The sequence below is a fragment of the Pholcus phalangioides genome, unplaced genomic scaffold (assembly GCF_987345545.1).
Source record: "Pholcus phalangioides strain wild (caught in Gottingen) unplaced genomic scaffold, Ppha-v1.0 ptg000011l_1, whole genome shotgun sequence".
Lineage (NCBI taxonomy): Eukaryota > Metazoa > Arthropoda > Arachnida > Araneae > Pholcidae > Pholcus > Pholcus phalangioides.
Window position 1 is genome coordinate 1,568,443 of NW_028301604.1, and position 13,018 is coordinate 1,581,460.

The 13,018-nt window shown below is 35.4% G+C and overlaps 1 protein-coding gene across 2 annotated transcripts; it reads right to left on the bottom strand.

The window, feature by feature from the left end:
• Window positions 1-439: 439 nt before the first annotated feature.
• LOC149079926 (heme transporter hrg1-A-like) lies at window positions 440-7,747 on the bottom strand. Of its 2 annotated transcripts, XM_089238810.1 has the most exons (4): window positions 7,651-7,747; window positions 7,285-7,498; window positions 6,229-6,402; window positions 440-930 (listed from the first exon to the last, which is right to left on the bottom strand). In XM_089238810.1, exons 2-4 carry the CDS (start codon window positions 7,433-7,435, stop codon window positions 692-694), a joined length of 564 nt encoding a protein of 187 aa, XP_089094936.1. In that variant the 5' UTR covers window positions 7,436-7,498; window positions 7,651-7,747; the 3' UTR covers window positions 440-691. The 2 variants fall into 2 exon arrangements, with proteins under 2 accessions (XP_089094936.1, XP_089094935.1); XM_089238809.1 differs by having other exon boundaries at window positions 7,285-7,718.
• Between the last annotated feature and the right edge of the window lie 5,271 nt (window positions 7,748-13,018).

Here is a 13,018-nt window from a genome sequence, read left to right on the forward strand (position 1 = left end):
GCGTGTACTCATGCGGCTGTGTCACAATGTCATGTATAAAGCTTTTTCGGTGTTCATGAGGCAAGAATCGCCCTTACTATGGCACGAAATTTTTTTTTTGAAGATTTGACTTTAAAGTGTCATACGCTGCTGTCCGATTAGACGAGACTTCTTGTTGTCATTTATATTTGTGTCTCGAGTGTCCGTAACACTTGACCATTGGTTTTTTTTAGTTCGAAATTTTAAATTCGTATATACATAGTAGTTGTAGACTTCTTTACACTTTCAAGCGACGTTTTCACTCCGGTTCTTATATTTTAGTATGATTCATTTTGGCCCATAGTTTTGAACCATACCTAGCTCCTCTCAAAAATTTTACGTGCAATTTTGGTTACTTCCTGTTTATATATATATATATCACAATTTTTTTCCAAATTTATGAAAAATAAGTAAAAACTAATGTCTTTAAAAATAGCATAAAATCTTTTCTTTCAGAAAACGTTGAGCGTGACAAGTTCTTGCTCTTGAAAATTGAGCGTTACTTTCAGCATTTAAATTTTCATCTGATGAGAGTCATATTGTGAGTCAAGAACGGAAAACGAGTAATTTTGAATTTCATAAATTTTCTTTGGCATGTACACAGAAAAAAAAAGCAAATATATTTACACTTTTGGTTGACCTATTTTTTTAAAGCATATTTTTTAAACTCGAATCATTTGTCGTTGCTCTCGGCTTTTCCCAAATCGTTGGAGCACGATATCGATAGTCCACGTGGCTGCTCACCAGTAAATTCACCACCAACTCCACCGGTGAACAAATTCTTAACCTCAGCATCCTGTAGCATAATTTTCTTGTATACGGAACTTGAGTGAAGCAATGCCCCTGCCCATTTCAAGGTTAATAATGTGAAAACAGCTGCTGGAGCATAACCATTGTCATATAAATTATAACCTGAAAAATATACCAGCTATCAGTTTTTGACATAATCACTAAACGAAAATGATATACCCTTTGTGTGTGATGCTCAAATATATATATAGTCACAAACACGCGATCAAACGCATACCGATCAACAGATTTGTGATATAATACAACAACTATGATAAAACTTCTGCACTTTGGCACTACATCCGAAAAGATAAAACACGTGTCGATAATTTTTTGTTCATTCCATATACTGTATTTATAAGAAATCGAACACAAGAAATCATTCTGAGCAGATTAGGTGAGTGTCGGGGTAGAAACTCCGAATCACGTTCACGAATTTGTTTCAAACTTTACGGGGACAATGGACCATACCACCATTATCCAAGTAATATTTCAGTTCTACAATATATACAGGGTGATAATCGAAGCTCCGATTTCAAAATAGCATAAAATAAAAATTGCTCATCACAATGTTTTGTATATATGCCTCACGGTTGCATTATCATAGTGGAAAAACAATACAAAAGTAATGAAAACTTACGCGAGTGACATAATAAATTTTTCAATATTATATGCTTAGCATTCTGATAAAAGCTTAAATCTCCAAATAAATGTTAACATTTGCGCTACAGGCCCGTGACTTGGCTGGGGCAACCGGGTCAATGCTCTAGAGCCCGCGAATGCCCCCCACAAAACATGTACACTTATTTTGCGTATTTCTTAAAAATGTTGACAGTTCCTTGTTTGCAGTAATCTGCAAAGTAAGAAGAGGAGGAGGGGTGGGACAAATCCCTTCCTTTTTCTGATTATAACTCTTTCGGGGGGAACTCCAAGAAGTCCCCGTTGGAACCTATATTTTCCTTTCAGAAAGTTTCTGAGCCATTCTGAATAAGTACACTAGAAAAAATGTTTCTTTTTATAAAAAGTTCAGACATGAGTTGTCATTGCACACACGCACGCGCGTTTCAAGGCTTTTAGAATTAAACTGAACAGACTGGTCATTCCAGGAGATAACCTTTTCCGTCTGTAACAACAAGGTCATGGGTCATTGAGTATTGGATTGGGTATTAGGTCATGGAAGTGTTCGGGCCTATGGCCCCCCCAAGGGTGGGGCTGACAGGACTCCATCACGGGATAATTCTTATTTTTTTACACCATAAATTCACTATAAAGGGACCTGTTAAAAATCTGATCAGGGCCCCGCCAAACTGCCAAAGATTCTAGCCTAGAAGCCCTGCTGAAGTATGTGAGCTATGTTCGGACCCACAGTGAAACGTATTTTAGAGAAATAGGCTGTACTTCTGCTAGAGAAATGCTCAATGAAATGAGCAGACTGTGTGTCTTGGACTGTCTGACTTTGTGTCTTGGACTGTCTGACTTTGTGTCTTGGACTGTCTGACTTTGTGTCTTGGACTGTCTGACTTTGTGTCTTGGACTGTCTGACTTTGTGTCTTGGACTGTCTGACTTTGTGTCTTGGCTAAAGAGACAAGTGCGTAATTCAAAAGCATTTAAAACAAATACTGAAATTCAATTGACAGATTTTTAAATTCTCCTCCAGCAAAGAAACAGCTTCTGACAAGCTTACCTTAATTACACTTTTTTCGAAGGTGTGGAAGAAGACGACGTTATGTAAGTTAAAAGTAAGAACGTTAGGTAAAGAATGTGAAGTAAAAAAAAAAGATTTTCAATATTTAATTCTTTTTAAATTCTTTTCTATTGAGTTATGAAGCTGTTCATCCCAGCCTTTGGTCAGTTTTTGTCTTTTTTATAATGCTTCTTACTGTTTTATAACACTTATCTACAAATTTTAGGTGGCATCCTGAACGAATTAAACTATTTTACATAGAAACCTATGAGAAATCACGTTTCGGCTAACGAACATAATTTTGGAATGATTCATCATCTTTAGCCGAGGTACCACTGTATTAAAATGCAGTAGTGAATACTACAATGTATTGCAATATTTAAACCGCCAGTGAAGTGGCTATTTTGCAGTCATTTTGGAATTCACAGAATAAACAGCCGTGGTTTTCTAGTAACTCGGTCACGAGGCCTGCGATTTTTAGCTTTAGGACGCATATAAAAAATATAAGGTTTTACGCGTTACAAATTCAGCGGAATTGAAAGCCCCCCCCCCCCCCCCGACCCAGCATCACGTGATGTACAGACGAACCTCGTTAATGCGTCACCCGGATAACGCGTCACTTCGCTTTTTGGAAATCCTAAATGGTCTCTATGGGGTTTCTGATAGTATTAAACTCCTGGTAATATGTCCCTCCATTCCGCTTAAGGAGTCACTTTTATGAAAGCACCCTTTCGAAAATAACCATTCAAATCGGAAATTCTTCCTACAATATACACGACAAATTCAACGTTCACTTTTACCACGTCAAATATCTACCCAGCAATTCAAGCAGAAACCACCGAAGCCTCTATTTTCTCCCCCCCCCCCCGCCGCCTTTCACTGTAAGCTTGTTGACAGAATCTTGCAACATTAGGCTACTTCTTATTTAGAAATTGTTCAGCGGCAATTTTTTTTTTTTCTGAGCGAGCTGTGCGATTCTTGGGCAGCTTTCACTGAAAAGGTGTCCATGACAGAAATTCACGGTTTTTGTTTTGTTCTTTTAGAGAGAAAAAGTTTAGTTTAGGCCACTCAATATTTTTTGTCGGCTTTTTGACGTTTTAGACAAATCTTAGCTGGGCGATTGTCAAGCATCTGCAACCTTGTGTTCACCCTACTGTCAGAATGTTCACCAAATCTGAAAAAGTTCGTTCACTTTTAAAGACAAAACAGCGTTATAATGGAGGAATATTGAAAGTCGACCCATTAAGAAAATTTGTATCAGGACTATAAAGCACAACACAGACTTCTAATTTCTATCTTCTTTGGAGGAAGGAATCGTTTCTTCAACTACCCCCCTGTTCTACACAAACAAAACTCGACAGTGTGGTTTTTTTTTCACTTAAAAAATAAACTTTTTTTTTTTCGAACTCATAAAGATTATTTACTTTCATTTATAAAGTTTCAAAACATTTAAGCTGCTGTACAAGACGTTTTGTTTCCAAAAATATGTTGAAAAATTTAAGAAGTTTTAAAAATTGAAAAGGGTAATATTTTGCGTTATTTAAATGCGTAACTATGTAGCAAATAAACATCAATTGAGATTTTAAAAAAAACTTGTAATCAATTTTCATGACCGAACTCGTTTTGAATAACAAAAAAATTTGTTTTTTTCTACAAGAATGCATCGACGGTGAGACAAGAATCCGCGCCGCCGTGGCTTACTCCAATTAACGAGTCACTCCGCTTACGAGGTCATATTTCTGGTCTCCCAATCAACTCATTAACGAGGTTTGACTGACTGTGTATCAAAAAAATCGCTACAGAATCCCTCAGATCGGTGTTGATCAGATTTCAGCTTGAATGAGAATGCAAAAGACAGCCTATTACATATTTATTACGTCACTTAATTGCCTGTTATTTTCCACCATGACAGAGCACTTATTCTCTCTCTAGTTGGAAATTTTCGAACTATTTTTTTCTCTTCCCCTAAACTAAATTCATCCCAGACTATTTTGAAATAGGGACTCTTAATTATTATCATCCGATACTTAGATATTTATATATTGGCACTGAAATATCTTCAATTGAATCAGCCTTGCACTTTGTGAAGTTCAGATAGATAAACTCAAAAATTTTGTTTTTTATTTTTTAACTCATCTTACCCATCGCACTTTTTAACAACGTTCTTATCACTACTAATCACAGACATAAGAAATCAGTTGAGTGCTTATATACATAACTCTTCCATTTGAGAAGAACAAACGTTATCAGCTTGAACTCTTAATCTTCTTAAGCCAAAGAGTCAAGAGTATTTCAATCTCAGAAATTGTAGTATCAGTCTCAGCATAACGATAATATTCCCACTTTTTTCGATTTTCGGAGAGAAGTGCCAAGTCAAAAATAGACAAACATTATCTAAGATATTACAGAATATTAGAGTCCGGATTATATGGACCCTATCCCTTACTAGAGTCAGTCAATATAAATGCATAAAATCACCGAAATTTTAAAGTAATTGCATATTTTTAGCATTTTTTCTTTATATTGATGGCATTGTATTAATGTTTGCAAGATTATTTTTATCATTTCATTCTACAAATTTAATCAAATTTATTCAATTTTTCAAAAAAATATTTCACCATTGAGTATTTTGAGTTCATTTGAGTTCATTTTATGGAATATTTTTGGGCAGTACAAGTGTTTAAGGCAGTACACTGTATATTTTTCTTTTCTTATAGGTTAGGTCATACTTCAGTACTTTTAATATGAATTTTTTTTCATTTTGTGCATATTTTCTTTTTAAACATTTTTTTTTCTTTTTGGGCATATTTTTTATTTTTAGGGAAACTTCAGCATTTTTAGATGCACATTTTTTCATATAATATTTCACTTATATTTTACTCCATAAGTATAATATATATGCACTTTAAGGTAAATTGAAGAATTTTAAGCCATATTTTTTATTTTATGCAAATTTTCAGTGCCACCTATTGGCTGTTTTTGAGGAGTTTTTTCCTATCTTAAAAAATTTCCCGTGATTTAGCAATGCTAACCCTGCAATTTCGGTTATTTTTCCGGTTTTTATGAATCTTTATACTTTCTAAGGACTTTTTGCCACCCTGTACATGATAAAATATTATACAATGCCCATAAAATGTATTTATGGTTGTCTTATTCTAAGTATGGATAGCTTCCGGATTTACCCCAACATGTTTACCGTATTTCTTTTTAAACGTGTCAATTGTGTTAGAATTTACTACCTCCGGAAGTACGCTATTCCATTCCTATACGTAATTTTCTATATACATTTCATATACATTCATATACATACTACGTATGTGCCATAGTTATGCATTATTAGATGTGTTTGTTTTCATTTTTTACACGTATTTTTGATTTCATGGCATTTCTCGGCATTATTTAAGTGAAGATTTATCTTTATTTTTAATGCATATTTCAGTGTTGTTTTTAGTGCATATTCTGTCACTTGTTAGCGCATATAATCCAAGCTCTACTGATTATAAAACATTTTAATGCTAGAGGTTAATCTGATACCTTCGAAAAAAATAATCTATAACTCTAGCCATGTTATTAATTTTTAAAAAATAGTACAAATGTTACTTTCTACTTAGTAGTGAAGTTTCGCTTCATGCAATTTTTCAAATAAATTTCTGCCACTTTTTACATAAATGTAGCAAGCTCGAGCGCGAACAAATAAAGAATAGGTAAGAAATAAAATAATAAAAATAGTAAATACCTTGCTTGGAAACAATAGCCATGGTGATGTATACAATACAAGCGATTAGGCAGGCTAAGCATGATAGAGCTCCAGTGACTCTCATGCAATTGAATGATTTCATACCGTAACACTTAAACAGTACGTTTCTTAGAAACAGGATATGTAAATGAAGTACCACGGCGGCATAGACACCTTCAAATTGACAAAAATAACAAATAAAAATTAAACAAAATTATTGATTAGATATGACAGAAAATATCGTTTGAATTTCAACTGAGCTGTTGTGTTACAATCTCAGAATTTTTCATTATAAATTTTGAAAAAATAGTTTGGGAATTAATTTTCAAAATGCAAAATGCGCAGTACTTACAAAATTCACTTCAAGACTTAATTTCATAAGAAAAAGTCAGATGCCAGTTATGTTTAATGATATTGTGTAAAAAGGTACTCCAGTTATGTTTAATGATATTGTGTAAAAAGGTACTCCAGTTATGTTTAATGATATTGTGTAAAAAGGTACTCCAGTTATGTTTAATGATATTGTGTAAAAAGGTACTCCAGTTATGTTTAATGATATTGTGTAAAAAGGTACTCCAGTTATGTTTAATGATATTGTGTAAAAAGGTACTCCAGTTATGTTTAATGATATTGTGTAAAAAGGTACTATTCCTAGTGTATAACTGCTGTTGAAGTTGAAAGAACAATAAAGAGGTATTTTTCCTCCAAGGCTGTGCTAAGAGCATCACGGGCCTCGGGCAAACGGATTTTTCTGAGGGCCCGGCCTAGCTAAAAATGCCCGTCTACCGATTTGAATGCTTTACGCTCAAAAATTTTGACCATTTCTCATTTTCATGAGGCTCCTCTGCACTTGAGGCCCCCGGAACGTTCCCAGGTGGGCCCATACGCGTTATAAGACGGCACTGATTCCCCCCCCCCAAAACATTAATTTTTGACTAGTGTGTCTCAGCCACCTCGTTGGGCATTTTGCCTGTTGTGGCGTTGTATTTATATTTGTATTTAGAAATACGTGTGCGGTATAGTAAATAATAATAAAATAACATCAAATGAACTCACCTGAAGCAAGTCCCCATATTGCCGCATTATAATTTTGGTATACAGTAAGAAACACGCAAAAAATCGATCCACCGGATAGTATACCAATAGCAGAAAAAAATGTCATGAAATGTAAACATCGTGGTTTGAGTCCACCTCGTGATTTCGCCATTCTTTCCGTAACCAGATCTTGCTGGTGTGCTTCCTTTCAATACCAATCATTCATTTTAACAATCTTGAAAGAAAGAAGAAAGCAACACAATAATCTAACACTTTTATCCAAAACTAAGTATTTTTCTTCTCTTTCAAGCTCAAAAAAATTTGTTTTATTGTCCTATCGGATATACTCCGCTATTATTTTTTCAAAAAATGAGATAACTATTTTACCTATCTAGCTACGTATTTATCAACACGTTGCCTTTGACGTATTCGTTCGTGTTATTTGGTGCGGTTAAAGGAAAAAGGAAATAATGACACACACGGCGCTATCTCTTTCTTCTCTCCTTTACTTTTACTAAATTTAAAGAGAAAGAAAAGAGAACTAAATTGTGTTTATTCTTTGCTGTTTTTTTTTTCTCCTCTTGCTTGTGCTGGTTCATGAAGGAAATTCCTATTCAAAAACGGGTTTTTCTTTTTCTGCTGACCGTTTTATATCAGATTTACGAGGAAAAACGTCCACAGAGCTTCGATCGGCAATATGAGTCACGTATTATTTATTCTTCTCACGGCGATCATTGAGTTACCATTATTGGATTTCATCTCTACTAATAAATAGGGGAGACTGCTATGCCTACGGAAAAAATTCACATTTTAATTTTTCTCACCCACCGGGAAACATATTTTCATTTAGTAAAATGCTCAGGTTATGCTCTAAACTAGGGCTGCATAAATGGCAAAAAAATTTAAGCGCCAGAAAAACATTTCAGATGCCAAAAAAGTATTTACCTAAAAAAGAAGGTCCAAAATAATGCTTATTTTGAATTTTTCAGGGCAGTGACCCTCTTTCATGTTGACGGATAAGCTGCTACGAATTCCATACATTTTGTGCTGTTCTCAGCCTGCAATTTGGTAACTACACAAAGAAAATTCTAGGCACCAAAACCAATTTTTTAGTCGCCTTAGTGACCTGGCGCTTGGGATTTGTGCCGCCCTTCTCTAAACTTTTGTGAATAGTCATATATTTAAAAATGTAAAATTTTGAATATTGAATTTTTAAAAGTTAAAAATTTGGAGATGTAATTTTCGCCCTTAGGTACAACATCTTGATGTACTGAGATCTTCTCTTTCTAGTTAGTCCCGAATGCGCCCTATACCTGATATGAATTATAGCAAAAAACCGCGTGAACGTTTCTCGACTACAAACAATACAAGTCCACTATTACGAGAACGAGAAATGAGAACCAATGACGAGATTTAACGGATCGCGAACAAGTTTAAATGCACCCGTTCAGAAAAAAAGAGCGAATCTTGATAACGAGTTGGTTTTTGATTCGTTAGATATAGATTCTTTGATTTATTTTTTGGCTCGAAATGAAAATTTTAGGCATCTAAAATTAGAGAGACCATAAAGCTCATATTTTCAGGGATATTTTTAATGAGGCTTTTTGGATCACGTGATATATCCCTCTTTCTTTGAGGGACATACAAACCACATAAAAGGTAACCAATATGGCGACTTTCTGTGCGACTCGTGAAAGAAACAAATCTAGATTAAAGAACATAGAAATGGATTTTTTTTTCCTTTTTCATTCCTAGAAATTCGAAAATTGCTCTAAGTTCAAGTTAACGATCTGCCGTTTTTTGCTTTAAAAAATGCATAATTAAAGCTACGGAATTTCTTCAATGTATTTTATGGGTTCGTGATTAGTTTTAGAACATCCTAAACTATATGGATTGCTGCAGTTTGATATTAAAAGACAATAAGGAGACATTAATTTTCATTTTCGTGCTTGAGAAGAAGACTTCGTATCTCTAAACAACTAGATATTTCGAAAATCGAAATTCAATTCAGTTTTTAAAGTTATTGATGGGGCAGAAATCCCCACTGAATTTCCGCATTTTTACAGTAAAATCAGCAATTTTAACATTGATTTGTATGAGGATCATCCTGTGCTTGTCACTCAAATTCATACTGATGATTATTATAACGTATATTCAAAAAGCCTCATGTTTCATTTTTTTTTGCGTTCGTTGTTATTCCAGCTGACCATATTTCTTTGGGAAAAAATAGGGGAAATTTGGATTCCAAGTACGGTAAACCACCAATTATTTCCAAAAGTGAGTAAAAATGCAAATTATATATCGCTGAAATCACCGAAAAATGGTTTCATCGCAGTGAATTAAAATAAGTTCTGCAGAGGAAAAAAAAACGTTCAACACAACAAACTTGTGAAATTAATATCCCTATTTATTGTAATAATGATCATAATATAGTTTTCATCCTCGATTTCAATAAAGAACAAAACTCGAGTGGGCTTCGTTGAAAATAAGGGAAACAACAGGACATATTTAGAAAAAAGTTAGAATGGCTAAAATTCTTCGAAAATATGGTAATGCCCTGGAAAATATGGGTCACATGTTCACCTTAATTATCAAGGGTTAAAATTATTTTCCTAACTTTATAAATTAGAATATGATAATTATGACTATAGAGCCCGGAAGTTCAGGCATTGAAAATGGTCAAAATAGGCTGGCAAAAAAAGCACTGAAAATGCTTAAAATAGGCGCTTAAAAAAGGCATTCATATTCAGAACCGGTCTTAGACCATATGCTGCCCTGTTCAAAACCAGCAGTCAGTGCCCTCCCTCCCCATGATGTGAATCCAGAGTGACGTGTTGGAGTGGGTGATTTATTCTTTATTGCGAGTCACTACTGTCCCGTAAAATACGGGACAAATTCATTCTCCTATATTATCCTGCTCTCGGTAAGGGGGTGGTCGTCCCCATCACCCTCTTTTAGTTCCACGCCGGCCCCGCGCTTTCTTCCAAGTTGACTTTAAAACGACAAAGTAGTTAGTTTCTTGAAACGCAAAAGAGAGGGTGGGGTAAAAATTAACTTCCTTTATGAAGCCCGGTGTAGCCGCACCTCACCAAAGCCTCCTAAATGGAGACTATGGGGTTCTTAGGTAGTATCTAGGAAGCTTTGACCTTAGCACCTGCTTCATTCTGGACCTGGGTATCAAAAACATGGGTCCATCAAACTCCGAAAAGGTGTTTAGTTATGTTAGGTTTGTTAGACTTTTTCAATCCACACACATACGTTGTACTCAGGAGTGGCTCGAGACAAAATCTGTACCCTTGCGGGACCTTTTTAGTACCCTTGACCCCCCACCAATTTAAATTTAAAAAAAACTTTTGTTTTAATCTCTTCGTTATGATGCGTTCAAACGAAGAGCAAGATTTTATATCATAACATATCATTTCAATTTTTTTCCGTCCTTTTACCTCGGATTTGGCGCCCCTCCTAGAGTGGTTACAGATTATTACGAAAAGGAAAGAGTTCAACTGCGCATGTGTAATTTTATCGTGACCAAAATCGGTATAAGACTATATCACTGTTTGTATATAGGTGCACTGTTCATAGATTCTTTTCCTAAGAAATCAACTGCATATTATACACTCAAACTTTCAATTTTTTTCCCATCTTGGTCCTTTTTTGTGTATACAGTATTTTGTATGATAATTTAAAAGAAAAAAAACCTTTAGAGATTATTTTCTAGCAATGTATATCTAACTTTCCATCTTTTTTTGGCGCCTCCTATCATTTGTCGCACAGATCGTACTGCCCTAAGACCACCACTATTTATAATTAATGATAAGGGGCGCGGTAGCCCAGGTTGATAAGATACTCGCCTAAAGTATCAAAGCATGATTAGAGGTGTCACGAGTTCGACACCCGGTTCGTCCATATCAGAAAACTTTCCTGACGCAGGAGTACAACAGAACCGGCGACATGACCGCAAAAAAATTTCTACCGCAGGGAGTTCCCCCATCGAGGGATTACAGCACCAACCTCTCGAAGAGTATTAAAAACAAGCTTGTCGTTCGGAATCGACTATAAATTGTAGGTCCCGGTCTAATTAGCCCTCGTGTGAAGAACTTTTGAGGCCTCCGAGACCGGGTGTGCCCATGCGTTAAGACGAGCATTGGTGCAAACTGCATTCAATTGCATTTTTGAAATACATGTTGCAGTTTTCTTCTTCCAAGCTTTTTTTTAGGCTGTTTTTTTATATTATCCCGGGGGCAAGGCTGACCCATAGAATACCATCTGCCCTGCTTAGAAGAAACTTGTATTCTGGGAATGTCGAGAACGATTGGTCAAAATGTGTAAACATGTGTGGAAAGAAAAAAAAACACGTGAAGCACTCATATCAATGAAGAAATAAATGTTTTAGAGTAAAAAATATATATATTCCCTATAAAAAATGAAAACGAAAAATAATTCCGGAAATCTGAAAAGAAAGACAAAATGGCAAATTTTCTTGAACGTATATCCCTGCACAAAACTCCTAGTTACGACCCTGCTTAAAAAGTCCTATTTTTCTCGTATTTTCAATGAAACTTAGTTGAATTTTTATTCTTTACTGAGAAATCAGATTGAGATTATTTTCAAAACTAAAAAAAGCCATAATTATGATTCATCTCACATATCGATGATGTTCTCAATTGTTTTTTGTTTTTTTTCTCGCGCACGCGGATATTTCATTCGATCTACCACTACTTTACTGCACTTCAACTCCTGTCATATATCGCAATTTCCAACCAGTGGAGTTGGGTGGGAAATAAAAGTGCCACCTATATTGGTGGTCGCCTCAGGTAAAGAACTTAATTCTGATGTTCTTTGGAGGGATCCGAGGTCCTTAACGGTAACTTTTGTAGCGGAAGACGAGCATCTTACCACTGCGCCACTCGGGCGCGAACATTAAATCTACTCAACTTATAATATCGCTTTATTACCTTCCATTGGAGATTTTTTTTTTTTTGGCAATTTCACTTATCTTTGGCGATTTCCCGTGTTTGGGATCCCAATTTCTTAGAAAATATGGTAGATTAAGCTAACCATATTTCCTCGAAAGAAATACGGGAAATTGGGATTCCAATTGAAAAATACGTGACACCGTTTAAAATGATGCTAAAAGTAAAGAAAGTTGCCAAATATTGCTTAAATTACCGGAAAATCTCAATGGTGGGAAATGAAGCATTACTGCAAGTTGCAGTGGACTGAAATGAGTTCTACGAAATAAAACGTTCACCAAGACAAATATATGAGCTCACACACAATATTCTCTGTTTATGGCATAGACAGAGATAGACTCGGAAGTCTGGGGGGGGGGGAAGCACGATTATTATGATGTCAATTCATATATACATATATACATTAGATCGGTGGACTCCACCTTTGACGCTGGGAGGGGGGAGCAATGCCCCATGCCCCCCTCCCCCGTATTTCCGCCCATGGTTTATGGTTGTAATTATCATAATATAATTTATGAGTTAAAAAATAATTTCAATATTTGATTTCAATAAAGAATAAAAATGCAAGTAGGTTTCGTGCAAAAAACGGGGAAAACCCGGGAAATTTTTTGTAAAAAAATGCCGGGACAGCCAGAAAAAAAGAAACCGGGGCCGTCTCGGGAAATGCGGGACGTATAGTCATCTTATGGTCAATTTATTTATAAGAAACTTCTGCTTTAGGCGCAAAGTCCAAGAATTTTCACGGAGCCAATCGTTTGTGGATTCGTTGTGAAATTTTCCCG

Excerpts from the sequence above, each read along its gene's own strand:
- LOC149079926 (XM_089238810.1), bottom strand. The coding sequence starts at position 7,435 with ATGGCGAAATCACGAGGTGGACTCAAACCACGATGTTTACATTTCATG. Across the intron at positions 6,403-7,284 it reads AATATGGGGACTTGCTTCAG|GTGTCTATGCCGCCGTGGTA; the intron begins GTGAGTTCATTT and ends GTCAATTTGAAG. Across the intron at positions 931-6,228 it reads GGCTATTGTTTCCAAGCAAG|GTTATAATTTATATGACAAT; the intron begins GTATTTACTATT and ends TATATTTTTCAG.